The sequence below is a fragment of the Rhincodon typus genome, chromosome 5 (genome assembly GCF_021869965.1).
Source record: "Rhincodon typus isolate 14 chromosome 5, sRhiTyp1.1, whole genome shotgun sequence".
Lineage (NCBI taxonomy): Eukaryota > Metazoa > Chordata > Chondrichthyes > Orectolobiformes > Rhincodontidae > Rhincodon > Rhincodon typus.
The window spans coordinates 16692030-16714152 of record NC_063336.1 but is presented as its reverse complement, the minus strand read 5'-3'; the positions used below and the strand labels follow the sequence as shown (position 1 = coordinate 16714152).

Sequence of the window (22123 nt, the reverse complement as noted above, 5' to 3'; positions counted from 1 at the left end):
TTCCCATGGACTGTTCTTTAGAATCAATCACATTCTTGGACACACGTATCTCCATCAGGGATGGACACCTCAGTACATCAATCTACCGCAAGCTTATGATGCTGCACTTCTCTAGCTTCCACCCGAAATATATTAAAACAGCCATCCCTTACGGACAAGCCCTACGCATACACAGAATCTGTTTGGATGAGGAATGAGACGGACACATGAAGGTGTTGAAGGATGCCCTCATATGAACAGGATACGATGCTCAACTCTTCGATCGCCAGTTTCAACATGCCACAACAAAAAACAGTAATGACCTCCTCAGAAGACAGATAGGGTACGGTACCCTTTGTTGTCCAATACTTCCTGGGAGTGGAGAAACTACGCCATGTTCTTCACAGCCTTCAGCACATCAATGACAATGAACACCTCATCAAGATCTTCCCCACGCCTCCACTTCTCACCTTCAAACAACCACCAAATCTTAAACAGGCCATTGTTTACAGCAAACTACCCAGCCTTCAGGACAACATCGACCACAACACCACACAATCCTGTGATGGTAACCTCTGCAAGACATGTTGGATCATCGACATGGACACGACCATCACACATGGAAACACTACCCACCAACATGGACACTACCATCATACACAGGGGAACACCACCTACCGACATGGACACTACCATCATACACAGGGGAACACCACCCACCGACATGGACACTACCATCACACACGGGGCAACACCACCCACCGACATGGACACTACCATCACGTACAGGGGAACACCACCCACCAACGCGGACACTACCATCACGCACGGGGGAACACTACCCACCGACATGAACACCATCACACACGGGAACACTACCCACCGACATGGACACTACCATCATACACGAGGGAACACCACCCACCGACATGGACACTACCATCACACACGGGGGAACACCACCCACCGCATACATAGTAGGTACTCATGTGATTCGGCTAACGTTGTCTATCTCATACGCTGCAGGCAAGGATGCCCCGAGGCATGGTATTTTGGCGAAACAATGCAGACGCCATGACAACAGACGAATGGACAATGTGCAACAATCACCAAACAGGGATGTTCCCTCCCAGTCGGGGAACACTTCAGCGGTGAAGGACATTCGGCCTCTGATCTTCAGGTAAACATCTTCCAAGGCGGACTTCGGGATACACAACAACGCAGGATTGCAAGCAGAGACTGAGAGCCAAGTTTGATGCCCATGAGAAAGGCCTCAATTGGGATCTTGGGTTCATGTCACATTACAAGTAACCCACCATACTATACACTGTTTCTCTCCCATACACACACTCACTCTCTCTCTCGCTCCCCCCCCAACACACACACGCACTCCCTTCACACACACTTTTCTAACCAATTCACACACACACACTCTCCCCCTTCTCTTTCTCTCTCTCACACACACACACCCTTCCTCCCCCCCACTCTCTCGCACACTCTCTCTCTCACCCCCTCACTCACACACACACACACACACACACACACACACATCCTTTCTCCCTCCTCACTCTGATGCACACTCTCTCACCCCCTCTCTCTCACGCACACACACACACGAGTCTGTGGGGTGAATTTGTATTTGCAGACACATTGTATTTTGTTTGAAAAGCACACAACTTATAGACAGTCAATATGGTGTTTTATAAATTCCCACTTTAGAAATACAACCAGTCTGACTCCAAACTAAAACACAAACAGATTCTAAACAAGGCCTCACAGCTAACATGCATTGTCTGACCTAAAATGCCACCTCTTCTTTACACTGATATAACCTTTAGTTCTCTCAGGACCGTGACTTGAAAGGAATTTGGGAATTTACATATTAATCAATCAAAACCTTCTAAATGATTAAAGATTTAACAGCATCTTAGGATTGTTTAGTACATCCTCATCAATGGTATGAACCTTTGATCTTTGACTTATAAATTCTGTGTCTGATACTACCTCTCTCACTAACACCTGAAGAAGGAGTGAGGCCCTGAAAGCTTGTGTTGTGGAATAAACCTGTTGGACTATAACTTGGTGTTGTGTGATTTCTGACCTTCAATCATCAAAATACTCCTGTTGACAATGTTTCTGCATTAGTGCTGGGTCATATTCACTGCGACATGGAAGGAGGCTTTTTTCAGCCTGTCACATTCGTACTGGCTCTTTGTGGAGTGACTAAATCAGTACCATTCCCCAGCTATATTCCAATAACCCCTGTCTGTTTATTTCCCCTCTAGGGCCCATCCAATTCATGCAGTATGGCAATAAAAGGTGCAAGACTCTAAAGGTGCATTCAGTGAGATTGGTATCATTTTATCAACCAATTCCGCACTAAAAGTTGGTTTAAGACGACACACTGTTGCAATAGACTCATTGACTAAGTATTTGAAGCAAATACGAACTAAGTTATTTAATAAAACCACAACGAAATGGATTCAAAAATGGTGATTTGGAACTGAAAGCACTTTCCACCCACACAACATTGCAGTTTCAAGCAGCGGTATTTTTGTTTCTTTTTGTCTTTTAAAATAGTTTCTGAATAAGCAATCTGTAGTCACTAAAGGTTATGTACCTTAAAATATCGAGAAAATAAATGCACATGATTCCTGCAACAAAAACTACACTGAGTCACAAGCTTTGTCTGACAATCACCCAGTTGCCAACTTAAAACTGAAATTACGAATAGTCATAGGTAAAAATGGATAATACATTTGCTCAAAAAGATGTGGCAACCCAATTTCAAGTACAGGTAGTTCTGCTATAATACTGTTTCGTTAACGCGAATTGGCTGTAATGTGATTGATGAATAGTGGATGCTGTTTGGATAACATGAACTTTCTGCTGTACCGGTACAGCGATTTTCTATAGCAATTTCCCTATAATGTGATTTTTTTTTGGCGCAAGGTCACACAAGAATGCAACTATGGCGTTTATAGGAGAACTACCTGTAAGTAATGCAAGGATGGCTGACTGTTCTAAATAAACAATGTGATTTGGAAACAAGTTTTACTGAGAGGGGTTCACGAGATCCACAGCGCACCTCTTGACATCAGCAGGATTATAAACATGCCCCGAGGTGATCCCTTTTATAATAACCTTCCCATTGAAAGACAGTGATCTTAAGGGTCCCTTCTCTCTTGTCTGCTTTACTGATGATTGAAATTGGATAGTGAAAACCAGCCCGTTGAATAGTATGTTAGACCAGAATATCAAAAATATATATAGACATACGCTATATCTACATATATGTATGGGCAGTATTACTTGCATTTAAACTTATAGTCTTAGAGTCATACAGCACAAAAACAAACCCTTTAGTCCAACTCGTCTACACCAACCAGACATTCCAATCTGACCTAGCCCCATTTGGCAGCATTTGGCCCACATCCCTCTAAACCCTTTCTATTCATATACCCGTCCGGATGCCTTTTAAATGTTATAATTGTATCTGCCTTCACTACTTCCTCTGGTAGCTCATTCCATACATGCACCACGCTCTGCGTGAAAAAGTTACCCCTCTGGTCTTTTTTAAATTTTTCCCCTCTCACCTTAAACCTATGCCCTCTAGTTTTGGACTCCCCTTTGAAAACCTATGTGAACTTGAAGATGTTTGCTAACATTGCACAGAAAAGCATACTGGCGAAAATGCAATTGCATGTAATTCATAATAGCCTTACACTTGGTTTGGAAAGTCGTTAAGGGGTAGGAAACCAAGTGCAGTTGGCGTAGGTACTCCAGAAAATGACAAGTGATGTTATTCAGACCTCTGCATTCTTCAAACATCCTCAACTTTTCACTGTTTATTAGTGATGTGTGAAAGAAATGCAGTATATCTAAATTTGTAGCTAGCACTAAACTAGGAGGCATTGTATGTAAGGCAGATGGGAGTAGAAGGGACAATGAAACAGAACACAGGTTATGTAAGTAAACACAACAATGGCAAATTGGCTGCGATGTAAGTAAGCCTGAGGTCAAACACTTAGAGGTCCAAGAAAGGTAGTATTTTCTATGCCGTAAGACACTGAGAAGTGTAGGAACAAAGAGACTTGGCAGTTTAAGGACAAAATTGATCAAAAGCCAATATACTAAATTCAGTAAACTAATGAAGACAACAAATGGATTTTTGGTCTTTATTTCTAAGGGTGGTGCAGTCGAGGAAGAGGTGAAATATAATGGGGACAGTAACTTATGATTGAGTTGAAGCGAACCCTAAGGCGTTTTTGAGCAGACTTCTAAACTGTTATCTTTTGGGGCAAAATCACTGTAGTTCATGCTTGTGTTTTTCTTGTTTTGTCCATCTTAGAATTTGTTCATTTTTGAACAGCCTATTCAGGCAGGATATAATTGCCTTGGAAGTGGTACACTCAGTCCTTCAGACTCAGTGGGTAGGTGAGGGCATATTGCATGAGGAGTTGTAATTCCTCAAGTATAGCCAACTGAGGAGTAATCTAAACATGACGTTTTAAACAATTTACCAGGGTAGATCTACAGAAACTGTTTATTTTAGTGGGAGTATAAAGATCAAAGCAGCATACTTTTAAAACTAGACATCCCCCCAGGGATGGGTAATAAATACTGACCCAGCCACAGATGCCCATGTCTCACAAGAGAAAAAAAACTGTTCAAGCAGCAGACTGGAAAGTACTTCTTTAAACACAAATTACACCAGAAAGTTGAAACATTCTCAACAAGTGCTGAGAATCTTGGGTCAGTTCGAGCTTTCAAGGCTGGGATCGATCACAGATTTTAGGTAGAGGTATCAAAATATTTGGACCATAGGTGGGAAAACTGACTGGAGACATAGAATCCCTACAGTGCAGAAGCAGGCCATTCACCCCATTGGGTCCAAACCGATCCTCCAAAGAGCATCCCACACCCCTACCCTATCTCTGTAACCCTGCATTTTCCATAGCAATCATGATCTAAACTGGTTCAAGGGACTGGATGACCTGTTTCTCTGATGACTTCTTGTCTCCATCTCGAGTCAGTTGATTGAAAAGATGCTGTAGGTCAGGCACATGGGAAATATTTGTCTTCCAGGTATCTCTGGAGCAGAACACATTTTTGTCCGATATTGAAATAACCTTTACAGTACCTTCCCACTTTATGACGGTTTTGACAGAGATTCAGTTCCATTGGTGCCATATGCCTGCCCACCCATTCCCCACCTCCCTCCGTAATTGGCTGTTTTAAACAAAGTCAGCTAATAAACTACAGGTAGAATTAAAACCAAACCGAAATGGTAAAGGATCTTTGGTTTGATTTTTTAGCACATTTATTGTAAGAAAAAATCTGTACTTCAAAATTACACAAGTTGCAAGACACAAAGTATTTTTGTACATAAAGCCTTGTAGCTATGTACAGCGGTATTGCACAGTTAAAAATTGTCAATTCCCCTTTAGACATCAGTGCAAAGAAATAAAATCAAATTGAAATGGAGGAAAAAGAAATCCAGGGTTGGTAGAAGTGCATAGTTAGAGATGGGATGTGATAAGAGGTGGGGAATTACTTAACATTCGCTAATAATATACTGGGTCCTGTTCAGTGTATGAAAATACTGCAAGAAGTAAAGTGAAATTAAATAACTTCAAGCAAAAATTAACAGCATGGGAACAAAAAGAAAGTCGCAGACAGCATGTGTTATGATTCAGTTTGCCAATGATTTACAGAGCAAAAGGAGGAGAGGAGGAAACAAACTTAAAAAAAACACAAGTTGCTCTACATCTAATAAATATACAGTTCAAAATAACTTACACATGTACACCTCTATTCATCTCAGGGCTGCAGGGGTTGAACATCATTTCTGTTATATAAAAAAAAGGGTGTGTTATGAAAACAATTCAGATTGTATTTGATTGTGTGTTGGGGGAAACGTAAGGCAGCTCTTGATATCTTCTGGCTCAGGTGCCAATAATTGCAGGAAACACTTGTGGACCACAATGAAAGGGTTCAAAATTAATCCACCGCTGAACTGTCCTGCAGGTTTTTACCTGACGAGAGATCCACACCCACTGCCGTCTTCCAGGGAACTTCAGCAAAATGATGGGCTGTAGCAGTGGTTCAGCCAGTGAGCTGATGTCCATTCCATTGTACTTTAATGTCAAAATATACATACAGACAAGGAGAAGAAAAGCTGATTTCTGTCTGAAGTAAAAGCAAGGGTCGAAACTGCTGAAACCTTCAGCCATTTAGTCTGTTATTAAATGGGCTACATTTTTTGCTGGGTTTCCTTTCAGTAGTAAAACTGAAGAGTGAGTTGATCACACACCATTGATCCTTCTCCTGCACAGTATGTCCACCAAGTGCCAAAAATTTCCATTCTGGTTATTTGGTGGTCTGTGATTTCTTGCCTGTAATGAGAGGGAAATAAAGATTTTTACTTAGAAATACAAGATTCTGAGAACAAAACATCCAGACCCTCTCAAAAATATTCAATATTACACAAAATGTGCATCTTGAATGGTGTAGTCACAAAGCCTTTTAGTGTGTTAGTACTTACTGCTGAACTACAACAACACTTTTAAAGTTTAACTTTAGTTCAATGTACTTTAATGGTATAGAATATCTTTCAACACTTCAATTTGCACCTACCACCTGAATCATATTTATAGCTGTGAGAATATCTTGTGGCACAGTGGTAATGTCCCTACCCCTGAGATAAGAGACCCAGTCTCACTTACTCCAGAGTGGGTACATAAAGAATCTTATACACTTGTGGGACATGGGTATTGCTGACTGGGTCAGCATTTATTGTGCACCCCTAGTTGCCCTAGTGAAGGTGGTGGTGATTGGCCTTCTTGAACTGCTGCAGTCCAAATGGCATTAGAGAATTCCAGGATTCTGATGAAGTGACAGTGAAGGAATGGTGATCTATTTCCAAGTCAGGATGGTGATTTCCCATGTATCTGCTGTCCTTGTCCTTCTGGATGGAATTGGTAGTGGGCTTAGAAAGTGCTGATTGAGGATCTTTGGCAAATTTCTGCAATGCATCTTGTAGATAGTATACACGGCTGCTACTAAGCAGTGGTGGTGGAGGAGTGGATGTTAGTGGATATGGTGCCAATCAAGCGGGCTGCTTTGTCCTGGATGGTGTGAAGCTTCTTTAGTGTTGTTGGAACTGCACTTATCCAGGAGAGTGGGGAGTCAGGAGGTGAGTTATTCAATGCATTATTCCTAATCTCTAAACTGCTCTTGTAACCACTGTATTTCTGTTGAGTTCAGTTGAGTTTCTGGTCAATGGTAATCCCTAGGATGTTGACAGTGGGGGATTCACTGATGGAAGCACCATTGAACGTCAAGGGGCAATGGTTAGATTGTCTCTTATTGGAGATGGTCATTGCTTGGCATTTGTGTGGTGCAACTGTTACTTGCTTCTTTTCAGCTCAAGCCTGGATATTTTCTTGTTGCATTTGGATGTGAACTGCTTCAATATTTTAGGTGTTGCAATAATGTGTAATAACATCTCTGAACATGGGGATTAAAACAAAAATCCAACATCTTAGCTCAAAATTTGAAAAGACTGGATTAATTTGCATTCCTGCAGAGCCGTTTGCAACTTCAGTATGCCCCAAAAAGCTTCACAGTCAATCAGTTGAAATGCAATATAGTCCTATTGTTGTGCATCAGTGTTTGGCAACTTATGCACAACAAATAACAAATGAAAGATTTTTTTTTTGGTGATATTAATTGAGGGTTAGAAATAAGGGAAAGCACTGGTACGGTATGTTACTCCCTATCCTTCAAATAATATCATGACACCTTTCTTGTAGGAACTTGATTTAAACATCATCCATAATAAATCTCCATATGAGCCGTCAGTTCAGCAGAGTCAAATAAATGTCCTAAAGTGAGATTTGATATTGTGACTTCTTGAAGGAGATATGAGGGTGCTTCCTACTGACCCAAGCTGACTTTTCTTCAAGTGTATGGGATTAAACGTTTTAACTGTCATATTTTGTATGGAAACTCTAACGAACACTGAATACAAAAGCACATTTTGAAGGAATGGTGCAGGATGTACATGCAGCATACAAATTTTGTTTGAAACTCATTTTGCTTCACTGCTTTGCATACAGCAATCTTATTCGTATGAGAATAAAGTTCAGATGGTGGTGGATGAGCTTCAGCAATGAAAGAGGTATGTCCTCCTCACATCACACTCCATCAAGTCACAATGTCTAGCCCTCTCCAACATGAATATAACTATTTTCATCTCTTCACTTCAGAATACCAATCAAACAATTCTTCCACTGCACTGACTAGATTCTGACAGAATTTCCTTGCAGTAAACCACAAGAACCTCCATGCCAACACTAGGTTATAAACTGGTGACTAAAAACTGTGATTGTGATTTTTTTCTTTAAACGTATGGCCTTAAAATCATAAACCTTATTGGCCAGCTACATAAAAGTTGGTTTATATGTACTGGAGTTTCAAAAGATTTCATTCCAGTTCTCTCAGTCCTGGAAGATCTGAACAAGGTTAAGTGTATCCAACACACATTTGACCCACCAAAACTAGGAAACAATTGAACAGTTGAGTCTTTATGTTCAACTTAATACCAGATGGTTAAAATTAAAAAAAAAAAAAAGAAATTTCAAGCATTGAGAGTAGTCACGGCTTCAATTCTAAATTAGATATGAGGAGAGGCAAGAAGGGAAACTATAAACTTGTTGGTATGTTTCTCCCTTTCTAAAAAAAGGGTTTGTGTATATAGAAAGATTGTGTTTACACTTCAGTGTCAAGTTTCCACCTTAACCTGAAGCCCATGCCAGAGATATAATCCCAGTGTTAGAGCCTGACCTGACTCCTGGGAGAAGCTGTTTTCGAAGAGGAGTTTCATATGTTTGGATTTTGAAGTTCATGGAGTCGAGTGCTAAATACGAATGTGTGCTAACCACTCTGCTGAGTAGTGGAATTACAGTTCAAACCAGGCGATACAAACAGCCCACTGCCTGGCAAAAACTATATTGCAGCTACTGGCCTCAAGCTTGCAACTACAGTCTAGAAAGGCCGGTCACCCCTCAAAACACTATAATTCAAATTGACTAAAGAGCCACAAATATTATTAACTGTTATGTGGCAGCAATTTTGTGTTCAGCAGACTAAGATAAGTTACTTTGTTTTGGATATAGATTTTTCATTGAAGTATAAAGGGAGAATTTCACGTCAGCTTATGGTCAACCTGAGCAACCAGATGTGAGCTAAGTTTGACACCTCATCCAAAAGAACAGTCCACTTAACAATGTAGCAGTGACAGACCAAATTAGAGCATGGACCCAAACTCCTCATTTGGAACTTGATAAATAGTTGCGTGACCGGCTCAACGCTGATTATCGAATTAGTCCCTTCCATGACTTACCTAAAAATCATTTACTTGTATAAAACAAGTCTTACTTCCCCTTTTCTAAAAGCGTTGCATGTCATTGTTGGCACCATTGCTTAACACCATCCTGTCAGAAGATACTCACAAAATATCTGATCATGGAGGACAACACAACTGCTATTTCTAAGTTCACAGCAAGCTCACGGGCTGGCTGTTTTCGCAGGAATCCTAGTGTCCAAGGGCGCAATGGGCAATTGTAATGACACACATTCATCTGTGTTTGGAAACTCAAATTCCATTTCCTAATGTAGACCTTTGAAACCTCCAAACTCAACATTTTATTGCCAAGCTGGGCAACCCTCCTGTCTTTGATCCTCTGTAAACCTGCGCACTCAAAACACTGCTGCCTATATCATCTCTTACACCATGTGAACCTTGCCCATTACTCCCATCCTGCCTGCCACATACCATAGACACGGACAGAAAACTTTTCAGCTTCAACTGGTTGAAATCAAGGAAGAAAATGACACAGACCTGGCCTGTGGAACTTCAGTACACGGATGACAATATCATCTTTGCTCTTTCAGAAGGAAATCTTCGAGGCTCACTTAACACCTTCGTGGAAGCATATCGAAGGACTGATCTCAGCCTCCACCTCCAGAAGATCAAATCCTTTACCAACCTATCCCAGGGCAAGTTCTGGTCTATACCTCCATTAAGATCAACAGAGAAATCCTCTCAAAGGTGGAACATTTCCACTCACGGAAGTTACCTCTCATCTAAGGCTAACATCAATGCAGAGATCCAAAACCGCACGACAATTTAGAATTCTTATCCTTGTGTTTCAACTCACTCAAAGCCACAGTCCATCCTAGCTCTGTAATCTCCTTCTGCACAATTTTCCTCTTCCATTGACTACTGCCAGTCCCACCTCAAATCCCGTGATCCCTATATTTCGAAACTCCCTTCTTAAACTAAACATGTAGACATCTCTCCTTCTGTAAGAGCCTCTTTTAAACCCATCTCTTTAACCAAGCCTTTCGTTGTTCCTCCTCATTTCTTTGTCTCCCCACCCATCATTTGGTTGCCTCAGCAGTGCTCTGCGACATTTCCTAATGTTAGAGGCATTCTACAAATGCAAGTTCTTGATCTAAATTCTGACTATGATAAATCAAAACAGAAAATGCTGGAGAAACTCGGCAGATCTGGCAGAGTTGACGTTTCCAATCCATTTCAGATTTCCAGCCTCTGCATTATTTTGCTTTTAATAGGGATTCCTCTTGGTAGCTTTGGGAATTCACAGTCTCTGCTGTGAGTATGCAGTGAGCAATTTAAATCTCTCTTTTTGTTACATAATATTCTGAGGTTCTCGTCAATAGTATTTTGGTGATCATCTGTTTTATCTTTGCAAAACATGGTCTGATGGCCTGAGAGGAGTAATTCCTCATGCATATTTTAAACAATTCTAAAAGCCACTTATTTGTGGGGTGGGGACAGGGAAGAATGTTTACAAAGTGTGGAATACAGTTCACAGTGCAGAGAAAGAAATCTGGACAATCCTGAAAACCTGTGCAAGTTTTTTTTTTGCAAAATTAATTAGAGATTCAAATCCCATCCCCCTGCCCCCAAAAAAAAACAGCATTCCTGTATCCTCACTGTCTGGTTATACCCTACAGAAGGTTACAAGAATCTCCAAAAATACATACAGTATCATTATATATATTTAGCATGTTTTATAATTATACCATACATTTTCATTTGATTACGTCTTACAAAGCCAACTCAGCAGTCAGTGTGGAGGAGGCAACGCGAGAAAAGAAGGCTCTGTCTTGGCTCTGGGTACAGGCTTGAGAACCTTGACTGCAGCAGTAGCAGCAGCTGGTGTTTGTGGCTCTGGTGTTGGCTTCGAGTGAAATTGTTTGGCACAGAGGAATTGCGATAACAACTGGGCTTTTCCCCTGTAGAAGCTGAGGGGAAACGTACTCTGTATACGTGATTCCTGTAAAAGCAGCTAATGTGCAACCACAATGGCAGATTTTTATCTCTTCAAATAATACTTTAATGTTTAAAAAGTCTGGCATTGTTCTCTAAATATCTTCAAATCATATTCACAGTACACATACTCACTGTTTCATGCTGTGGCACATCTGAAAAGTAGACTTTCAGCAGTTCCTATGAACAGGTTTTATAGTTTTTCTTTCAGATAGAAATGCAGACCATTCATCCCATCATGTCTGCACAATCACAATGAAACCATCTGCGAATTCCACTCCCCAGCTCTTTGTTCATAGTGCTGCAAAAATTTTTTTCTCTCTTTTTGAGATGTACATCTAATTAACTTTTTAAAGTTAATACTGAGTCTGCATCTGCCTTTTATTTTGTACTGCATTCCAGATCACAGCAACAGATTCAGTCAAATAATTCTCTGTCTTGATGACCAACTTCTATTTGTTTATCCTTGCAAAATATGATCATTTTGGCAATAACCTTAAATCTGTGTACTCTAGCTACTAACTGTACTGCCCCGTGGGAACAGATCTGCTCATCAAAACCCTTCATCATTTTCAACACCTCCATGAAATATTCTGTTAACCTTCTCTACTCTGAGGAGTAAACCCCAGCTTCTCTTGTCTCTCCACATCCCTTTTATCGTTCCAGTAGATAAAAGCAAAATCTTTTTTTAAAATCTCAATGCACTCCCCACCCCAACTTCAGATGTTTTCTGTCCTGTTCAATTCTCTTCAGAACTTCCATGCACAGCTGAAATTTCCAGGTCAAACTTAACAAAAAGAGTACAATTGACTCATCAAATGGTTGCAACTCAGGAACCATTCGGTCCCCTGTTCCTGTGCTGGCTCTCTGCAAGAGCAAAAGCCCTGTGTTGTTAGTATCTATTTTCAGTTTAATTTTCAAACTTTCATCTGCTAATTGAATAAGCAAGGACAAAATTAAGAAGCATGTTTATGCGTGAATTGATTGAATTGGTTCCTCATAGACACAAGCTGCAAAGCAACCAACTGAACAACTGCAGGGCCACTGTATCTACTTCAGTCGGGGAATGACTCAGATGCAATGAAATTAGTTTTTAACTACACACATATTACCTCGAGAGAACTGAAGATGTCAATGATAGGCAAAATATTGATCGACACTGCTGCAGTTTTGTCGCTGCTATTTCAGTTACAATTTAAAATCTGTCCTAATACCCATTTTTGATCAGTGTGCACTCTGTGCAGTTAACCTGCTTTGAGAAAGATAACTGGATAAATTGACCCCTCCCCTGGGGGTAGTGAGAAGGGCAAATAATTGGACAAGTTTGCCAACTAAGTGCTGGGAGCAAGGATCTATCGGGGACTTAAGGTATTTTCGAGTCAACCTGTTCGGGGATGTTATTATACACCTGAGGAGCAGGTGGGAGTTGAACCCAGGTCAACTGGCTAGGAGGGAGAGACACTACCACAGTACCACAAGAGCTGATTCAACAGTAAGTAAGGTCCTTATGTGGTCAGTTAATGGCCATGTAAGGGATTCGAATCACCACTGCGCTGATCATCTTGCCCTCCCAGCAGGGAAGGCGTTTGCCCCTGAAACCCATGCCTTGCCTTTGTCTCTGATTTCCCATCTTCCCATGACACTCACCCGCCGTGAGAAGCAAAAGTCAACTACTTACCTAATCGCCACTGGAAACCCTGAGGGCTAGGCTCAAACAATGTGCTTTAGGACCCAGAGGTTGCTGGATCCTGATTGGCTGGCAGCTTCTGGCAAGGTGGGAGTCCTTTGTGATAGGCCGAGAAGCTCTCTGGCCAGCTGTTACCAAACTGATTGGTTTGCAACCTGGTGACCTGTTCGTAGTGGTGAAGGGGAGACCCAGCCCACCACACACACACACACACAGTCTGGTCGCGATTTTCCATTTTGTCATCTAACTGTGTTGACAGGCCTATCTTGGTATTTGAGGAAATAAACTCATGTTATAATGGTGAATGGGACAAACAGGAAATGACTGGAATAACCAAATGAGTTCTCATTCATAGTAAAGTAAAAGTTCCAGCTCTTGGATGTTTCATTCTTATCTACGTTCAACAAAAGACTGATGGCACAGTGACAGAAGCAAAGTAAAGTATTGTTGGAAGTGCTCGGTCGATCCTGGGAAACAAGTGTTTCGGAAGTGTGTGTATCCTTGACCCTGAACTCCTACTCCCAACAGCGGTTTATTATTCAGACTAATGACATTTGACACAAATCCATGTGTTATAGTGAGTAAGCTAACCACTGCCCATTACCCCTTGCCAATAGGAAGACAATTACTGCTGCAATTAACAATCTACAAATAAAATCACAAGAGTTTGTAATCCATGAAATTTCTGAGAATATGATTTCACTAGATTTTCAGACATTCACAGCACAGAAAGAGGCCATTCAGTCCATCCTGCGTGCACCAGTCCACAAAAATCTGATCACATTAATCCTGTTTCCCAGCTCTTGGCCGATAGCCTTGGAGGCTTTGGCAACTCAGGTAAACATCTAAATACTGCTTTAATATTACAAGAGTTTCTAGACAACTCACTCTTTCAAGCAGTGTGTTCCAAACTCCCATCACCCTTTGGGAGAATATATTTATAATCAACTCTCCTCTAACCCTGGTATTTGACTCCTCCACTAATGGAAACTGTCCTAACCACTATATCTACACCCTTTATAATGTTATACGCCTCCAGTGGTCCACAAATTACAGGTAACTCTAATCTTCTCCTAATTTTTAACCAAAAGTCAGTACTTCTCAGTCAAAATGCTATTACACAATTGCACCCCCCCAGATTGTAATTAGCCAATGTGATGATTTAGCTTCTGTGTTAAATTTGTAAAATTACTTTTGTGTCTTTAAAATTACATTTAACCCATTTTACTCCGTATTAATTTGAGTCTCTTCTTAAAGTCGCAGCAATCCTGCTTTCTGGGCACATGGTTCAGTTTTGAGAAGAGATATTTTGATTATAGATTTATTCACTTTCCCAGAAATGAAAATGATGACAAGGTGATAGCTTGCCAATGAAATGCACACAGAAGAGTGACAAGGCAGGATATAAATTATAAGCCTACATCACCATAATTATGGATTTACCAAATTCATTCCTATCATGACTGGAGAACCCTGAATACTTTCCAACAGAAACCTGAAGCCTTGCACCAGGGGCTTGAGGAGGATGTGATCACAGTAAGTCAAAACCTTTACTATCATTTTACTGGAGCTTTTCAAAAGGATGGAGGTCATCGTTTCAACTGAACTACTCTCAGTGATGCCTTGCAAGAGGAAAAGGCTGTCTTACTCCAAATAGGAAAGATTACTGTTCAGTAGATTAATTCTCAGCCTGCTATGTACAACTCAGTCAGCACTACTTGCAGCAATGGAAAAGGTTGTCTCCCCATCCCAGGTGAAGAACAGCAACTTATGGAGAAGATAATAATCGAAGGATGATAACAATACCAAGCAGAAAATGAACAGTCCTATCCTTTGAATGTGCCACTTGTCGGACAATAAACTTGTCTTATCTGCTTCAGCCACTGTTATTGGTTTCTGTTTACAAGCATAAACGGTCTGCGCAGATGAGTAACATGCTCCATTCCAGGAAAGGGGAATGAGGTGGCTGTACCAGGGTTTCTGGGACTCAGCCAAACTGCTATTTGTTTATGTTCACGGATATGTCTCACAGTCGGAGGCTGGAGTACACTTGTCCCTGTTGAATAAAGTATGCTGGGACAATATGCCATTGAAAGCAAACAAATAATGTAGTTCTACTCCAAATATGTTGCTGTTCTTTGGATAAAAATAAACTAAATAAACCTAAAAGATTATTATGCACATACAGTTTAGCTTAGGTAAGTTGACGGACAACAGTGTATCAATTTTGTTTTAATAGAAGTTTTAATAAATTATAGATAATTGGCACACTCAAATTATTTATTCTTCAAAGGCCATGCAGATATAAACTGAATCATGGTCGAGTGTAGGCCTACACTAGGGATGGTCCCAGAGGACTGGAAAAGGGCGAATGTAATACTCTTGGTTAAGAAGGGAGGGAGGAAGAAGATTTCATAGAATCCCTACAGTGTGGAAACAGGCCCTTTGGCCCAACAAGTCCACACTGAACCTCAAGAGCATCCCGCCCAGACCTATCCCCCTATAACCCACCTACTCTACACATCCCTATGGGCAACTTAGCATGGCCAATCCACCTAACCTGCACATCTTTGGACTGTGGGAGGAAACCGGAGCACCCGGAGGAAACCCACGCAGACACGGGGAGAATGTGCAAACTCCTCACAGACAGTCGCCCGAGGCTGGAATCGAACCCAGGTCCCTGGTGCTGTGAGGCAGCAGTGCTAACCGCTGTGCCAAGATTTACCAAGATGTTACCAAAACTGGAGGGTTTGAGTTATGAGGAGAAGCTGCATAGACTGGGACTTTTCTCCCTGGAGCATCAGCAGTTGAAGCGTAACCTTTTAGAGGGTTATAAAATCATGAGGGGCATAGGTAAGGTGAACAGCAAAGGTCTTTTCATTAGGGGGCATATTTTTAAGGTGAGAGGAAAAAGATTTAAAAGGGGCGACTTTTTCACTCAGAGGATGGTGTGTGTATGGAATGAGCTACCAGAGGAACTGGTGGAGGCTGGTAGAATTACAACATTTAAAAGGCAGGCTGGTTAGCCTGGCCTCTGTTGTTCATAAGATTTTAGATTCCATTATTAAGGATGAGATTGCGGAGTACTCGGAAGTGCATGGCAAAAAAGACCAAGTCAGCATGGCTTCGTTGAAGGGAGGTCATGCCTACCAAATCTGTTAGAATTCTTTCAGGAGGTAATGAGCAAGTTAGACAAAGGAGAGCCAGTGGACATGATTTATTTGGATTTCCAGAAGGCTTTTGACAAGGCGCTGTTAAATTAAGTAACAGCCCAAGGTGTTAGGGGCAAGGTACTGGCATGGACAGGATTGTCTGACAGGCAGAAGGCAGACAGTAGGAATAAATGGGTCTTTTTCAGGATGGCAGCCAGTGACTAGTGGAGTTCCACAGAGATCCCTGTTGGCACCACAACTATTCATGTTATACATTAACGATCAGGATGAAGGAACTGAGGGCATTGTTGCTAAGTTTGCAGATGACACAAAGACATGTTCAGGGACGGGTAGTGTTGAGGAAGCAGGGAGGCTGCAGAAGGACTTGGACAGACGAGGGGAGTGGGTAAAGATGTGGCAGATGAAATACAAGATGGGAAAATGTGAGGTTACGCACTTCAGTGGGAACAATAGGGGCACAGAATACTTTCTAAATGGGGAAAAGCTTCGGAAATCTGAAATGCAAAGGGGCTGCGGGATCCTAGTTCAGGATTCTCTTGAGATTAATATGCAGGTTCATTTGGCAGTTAGGACAGCAAATACAATGTTAGCATTCACTTCAAGAGGGCTGGAATACAACAGCAGAGATGTACTGCTGAGGCTACATAAGACTCTGGTCAGATTGCATTTGGAATGTGGTGAGCAGTTTTGAACTGATGTTGGAGAGTGTCCACAGGAGCTTTATGAGAATAATCCCAGGGATGAAGGGTTTATCAAATGCAAAGCGGATGAGGACACTGGGTATGTAGGATGAGGGGGATCTCACTGAAACTTATAGAATACAGGGAGGCTGAGGTAGAAAGGATGTGGAGAAAACCGTTCCACTAAGCTGAGGGCAGAGACCCTTTAGAATTGAGATGAGGGGGAACTACGTCGGCGAGAGGGTGGTATAATTGTGGAACTCATTGCTGCAAAGGCCTATGGAGGCCAAGTCATTGAGCGTATTTAAGAAAGAGTTAGGTTCTTGATTAGTAAGGGGATCAAGGGTTATGGGCAAAGGCAGGTGAATGGGGTTGAGAAACATATCAGCCATGATTGAATGGTGAAATGACTAAGATGGACTGAATGGCCTGATTCTACTTTTATATCTTATGGTCTTATTATGACGTTTTGCCTGCTGCTATAAATCCTTGTACTTTCTACAGATATATATTAATCAACCTATTCAGGCATGTGATGACATATCTCTGGAGCAGGTGGAAGCAAGGAACCCAAGCCTCCTTGCCCAGAGATAGAGGCATTACCACTGCACCACAAGAGCCCCACTCATGTTCTTTATATTCCAGGAGAATTTTCAGTGCAAATTGTTCATGCCCCTCCCACCATGAACCAAATCAGTGCAAAGCACCTTGGCTGAATTTATTAGCTGAGTGGCCATTGTTAGCCCAGGGAGTAAATAATGGCCATAAAAAGTGGCAGGAGCCAAGCCTGTTCTCACTTGATACTCATACACCCTCACTTTTTCACCAGGACTGACTGGACAGTGAGCAGGATCAAATTCATTGGCTTTTCCCTCACCCCATCCATCTCCTATAACTAATCCAGAACTGCAGAAGAGAGTTAGACGATGTAGCCATTATCAATCTGACTCAAATAAAAACTGAAAGAACTGTGGATGATGTAAATCAGGAACAAAAACAGAAGGTGCTGGAAAAGCTCAGGAGGTCTGGCAGCATCTGTGAAGAAAAAATCAGAGTTAATGTTTTGGGTCCAGTGACCCTTCCTCAGAACGTTGAGTTCTGAAGAATAATCTGATTCAGCTCGTTATACTAGTCAGCTAACTTGCAGTTCCTGGTCTGTGTAGTTTGACAATGCATTATCATGGATAACGTTGTGTGAAAGGTAGACAAAGGACTTTAAAATGGTTTGTGTACTACAGATGCAACAAGAGACTTTGAGCACATATTAACTTGCAAGGAAACGCATATTCTGGTGGGACACAAACACCAAGAACATTGACAGCTTCTTGCAAATCAGGATTGAACAAGTTAAGAGTTTGGCTCAAGCTTAAAATTAATCTTAATAAATTTAATATAGCCTTCAGCCATGTAACTATTGGTAACATACATCTTATACAACACAGATCAGAATAATTAGTCTCAGTATAGACAATGCCCCGAGGCCAGAGATGGGGAATCTTAGTGACTCATTCGCAGAATAACAGTTCCAAGATACTGGTTATATAAATGTTTGTGTCAGGGTGGATCCTATTAAATCAAAGTGGTTCTTAAACCAGGGCAATTTTATGGATAAAGCAGACTCTCCCAGCAGGCACGTCAGGTAATAGCTACAGATTTCTGCTGAGTATCAAGAGGAGGAACTTTAATTTAATTTTCCTTTTAAAGGAGCACGGACTTCTTTCATTTACATTTCATCATGGGTAATGTGTTAACACATGTCCAGAGGAGACATGTCCTGCCAGCAGAGACATAATGTCTTCCCAGATCCACTTTAACACATGTGTAATTAAAATAGTTCCATTGTTCTAGACCACAAGGTTAAACCTTTCAGCCATTCACATTCACAGTCAACTAAGTCCACTCTTTGTCCTTTCTGTGGTCCTGTATATATCTGTAATTATACCACTCCGCAACGTATTGTTAGTTCATCTGGAATAAATCCATGATATAAAATTATAGATTTCAAATGCAGAATTATTCATGGCAGTTTCAAAATTGAAGTCATTAGTGCCAGTATCTATTATTTGGATCAAATGCTGGACCCATTAATATTTAACTGTTGATGTTAATTTTAGGCCAGAGGAAACCCTTGGCCTCTTAAAGGATCATACATGTAAACATTCCATTCCAAAATACAGGCTATGCTGCATGGTCAGACTTAAAGCCCTGCTCTTAACAGGTGAACGCAGAATAAGGGAATAGTTCCATGTCCACGGCAATATTGCTCTCTAAGCCAATATCACTAAAGAACAGGCCAACAGGTTAAAAAAAAGACAGAGAACTGTGGATGCTGGAAATCAGAAACAAAAACAGAAATTGCTGGAAAACTCAGCAGGTTGACCTGTGAAGAGAAAGCACAGTTGATGTTTCGGGTCCAGTGACCCTCCTTCGGAACCTGGTTCTGAAGAAGGGTCACTGGACCCAAAACATTAACTTTACTTTGTCTGCACAGATCAACTAGTCCTTTGTCCCACAGTTGTTGTAGGATCTTGCAAGGTGCGCACTATCTCCTACATTTGCTTACAAAAGAGTCACTGTGCATCAAGGTAATCCATTTGATGTGAGATAACAAAGTGTAGAGCTGGATGAACACAGCAGGCCAAGCAGCATCAGAGGAGCAGGAAAGCTGACGTTTCGGGCCTAGACCCTTCTTTGATGTGAACTGTTTTTGAGCCTTGTTCGTTAGAAAGCACCAAGAAGATGCCTTATAAATGCCTATTCATTGAGGAATTTAAAATGTTGCTTCACTTCTTCAGTGTCAAAACCTGACAGGACCTTTGGCATATTCATTGCATTGGATGTGCCATCCTATAGAGAGTTAGAACCATCATCATTATCATTGGCGGTCCCTCGCAGATGAGGATGATTCTCTTCCACTCTCAAGGTGAGTGCGTAGGTAGCTGTACAGACGGATGCAGCTACCGCAGGCTCTGTTACACGTGGGGCAGAAGACGGTCGTGGGAAGGAGTGGGTGGGGCGTTGGTGTGGCAGCGCTCTCCTTTCCCCATTTTCGCCTGGCTTCCACTTTTCTGCAATGGCAAATCCCAAGGTGCCTGCACCTTCTCGGATGCTCCTCCTCTACTTTGGACAGTCTTGGGCCAGTGATTCCCAGGTGTCTGTGGGAATGCCGCACTTTGCCAGTGAGGCCTTCAGGGTTTTTTTTTGTTTTGTAAATCAAACTGGTTTATTTACACGACAGATGAAACAGAAGAACGACGTTTACAGCAAGTTTGTGGCATTACAGCCACAGTTATTCTACTTCTCATCCAGCGTCTGTCTCCACGTCCAGAGTACTTTGATGATCTATGGGTCTTCCACCCTGAAGCCATTTTTCAGAGATTATAAACTTGTACTCGAGTTTGGGCAGATTAACACCTTTTTCCAAGGAGGTCTTCAACCTAGTCTTGATTTCTTCTGTCGTCAGTGGGGCCTTTGGAGTTTCAGGTGTTTTGGGTTTACTGCTGGGTTCTGGAGTCTGGGACTGCTTGTTTGCTGGTGTGGATTTGTAGGGTGTTTTGCCATTTCGGTTGGGAGTCCTTTCAATCCAGGTGTTGCCTTGAGCGGAGTTTTCTGAAGAGGCTGTTTTGCTGGGATCACCGCTTTCTCATCTTCAGCTCCCTCATTATCATCCTCCTCCTCCTCACCTTCACCTTGAGGCTATCACTGAAGTGCTCCCTCTGCCCACCTGGGGCTTGCCTACTGTTTCAAAGCTGGGAGTTGAGCAACTGTCTGGCAAGCCTTGTGTCAGTTATGCGGATGACCAAACAGAAACAAATGGAAGTGCGTTCCTGTTTTGAATCAGTTTTAGACCCACTTTCATCTCATCACTCTTCTCCCTTCCCCCATCCATCCCTCCTATGGTGCAGCTGTCACTGTCCCTGGAATGTCTTGTCCTTTCCAAATAAACACACAGCACAATAATCTGCTGTTTCAAACTCGGGTGGCAGTGATACCTGTTGCTACATGAATGAAATCTAGAAGCCACGTGTTCCAAAGTTCTTTGGAGAGATAGGAAGTACAGTATCCCCATTAACCAGTGCACTTAGGGGAAAAAAGGCAATACTTCTGTTACAAGATATTGTCAGTGAAGTTAGAACTGAAGCTACGCCTTGAGCAATACATTCACCATGGGAAGGGAGGGGGGCTGAATTTCCTCAAGGCTTCTCCTGACTCATCACCGTTAAACTCACAAGATGCCCTCAGCAGAAACTCCACTCAAATTACACTGAGCAAGTTGGAGAAACAGGGAGAAAATCTCCCCCTCCCTTCCGTTCTCCCCCCCACCACCCTACTGCCTCCACTAACATTGGTTCAAGGGGCATTGTTCTCAGAGGGTTATAACTGAGAGTTTCAGAATCGAACAGCCAAGATTGTCGCAATTAGCAAGTGCATATACACACACTTTTTGAAAAAGAAATGCAATGGAAATAGCAGAAATAGATGAAATTGTACTAAATCAGAGGCAGCGTGATTAAGTTTACCTTCAGCAATGCAGTGTTTGGCTCTTGCAATCAACCCAAATTCAAATTGTTTCCCTGACGGTAGCCAAAGTGCATGTTAATTGTATGGTTACTGTTGGCTGCAAATTTCTACAGCTACCTTTTCTAACATATTTGATATACCATCTAAACTAATAATTTGGAGAAGGGTACACAGATGTGCTGTTTACTGTGAGTTAAAAACTAATTTTGCGAGAAACAGGAGTGGCCTAGTCACTGGAACTTGTTGAGAGATTGTACATCTATTTTTCTGAAGCAAATAAATATTATTTGGTGCAAGCAGGCATTATTAAAAGGACATTTTTGGGACACAGGCATTGCTGGAAATTCCAGCATTTATTGTCCATCCGTAGATGCTCTCAGAAGCTTTGTGTTTTATCATTGTTAATGGTTTGAGGCAACCAAGCGGTTTGTTAAGCTACTTCAGCAGGCAGTTAAGAGTCGACCACACCACTATGGGACTAAAATCACATTTGGCCTGACCAGGCAGTGACAGGAGATTTCTTTCGAAAAGGAACACGATAAACTGGTTGTGTTCCTTTTAAAATGATAATCAGCATCTTCAAGATCAGTTTCAATGGCAGAAATGTTCAATTCCAAAAATTTTCAACTGAATTCAAAAGCTCAAATTGCTGGAGGGGTTAAAATTGTTTCAGAGATAGTAGGAACTGCAGATGCTGGAGAATCTGAGATAACAAGGT

The 22123-nt window shown here is 41.6% G+C and overlaps 1 protein-coding gene across 3 annotated transcripts in view; it reads right to left on the bottom strand.

Moving 5' to 3' along the window:
- Window positions 1-5245: 5245 nt before the first annotated feature.
- LOC109928681 (bcl-2-like protein 11) overlaps window positions 5246-22123 on the bottom strand; it is a 45093-nt gene continuing 28215 nt past the window's right edge. For all 3 annotated transcript variants that reach the window (XM_048596771.1, XM_048596774.1, XM_048596775.1), the window contains exon 4: window positions 5246-6377. In XM_048596771.1, coding sequence (XP_048452728.1) covers window positions 6288-6377 — 90 coding nt within the window. In that variant the 3' untranslated portion in view covers window positions 5246-6287. The remainder of the gene's footprint in view (window positions 6378-22123) is intronic.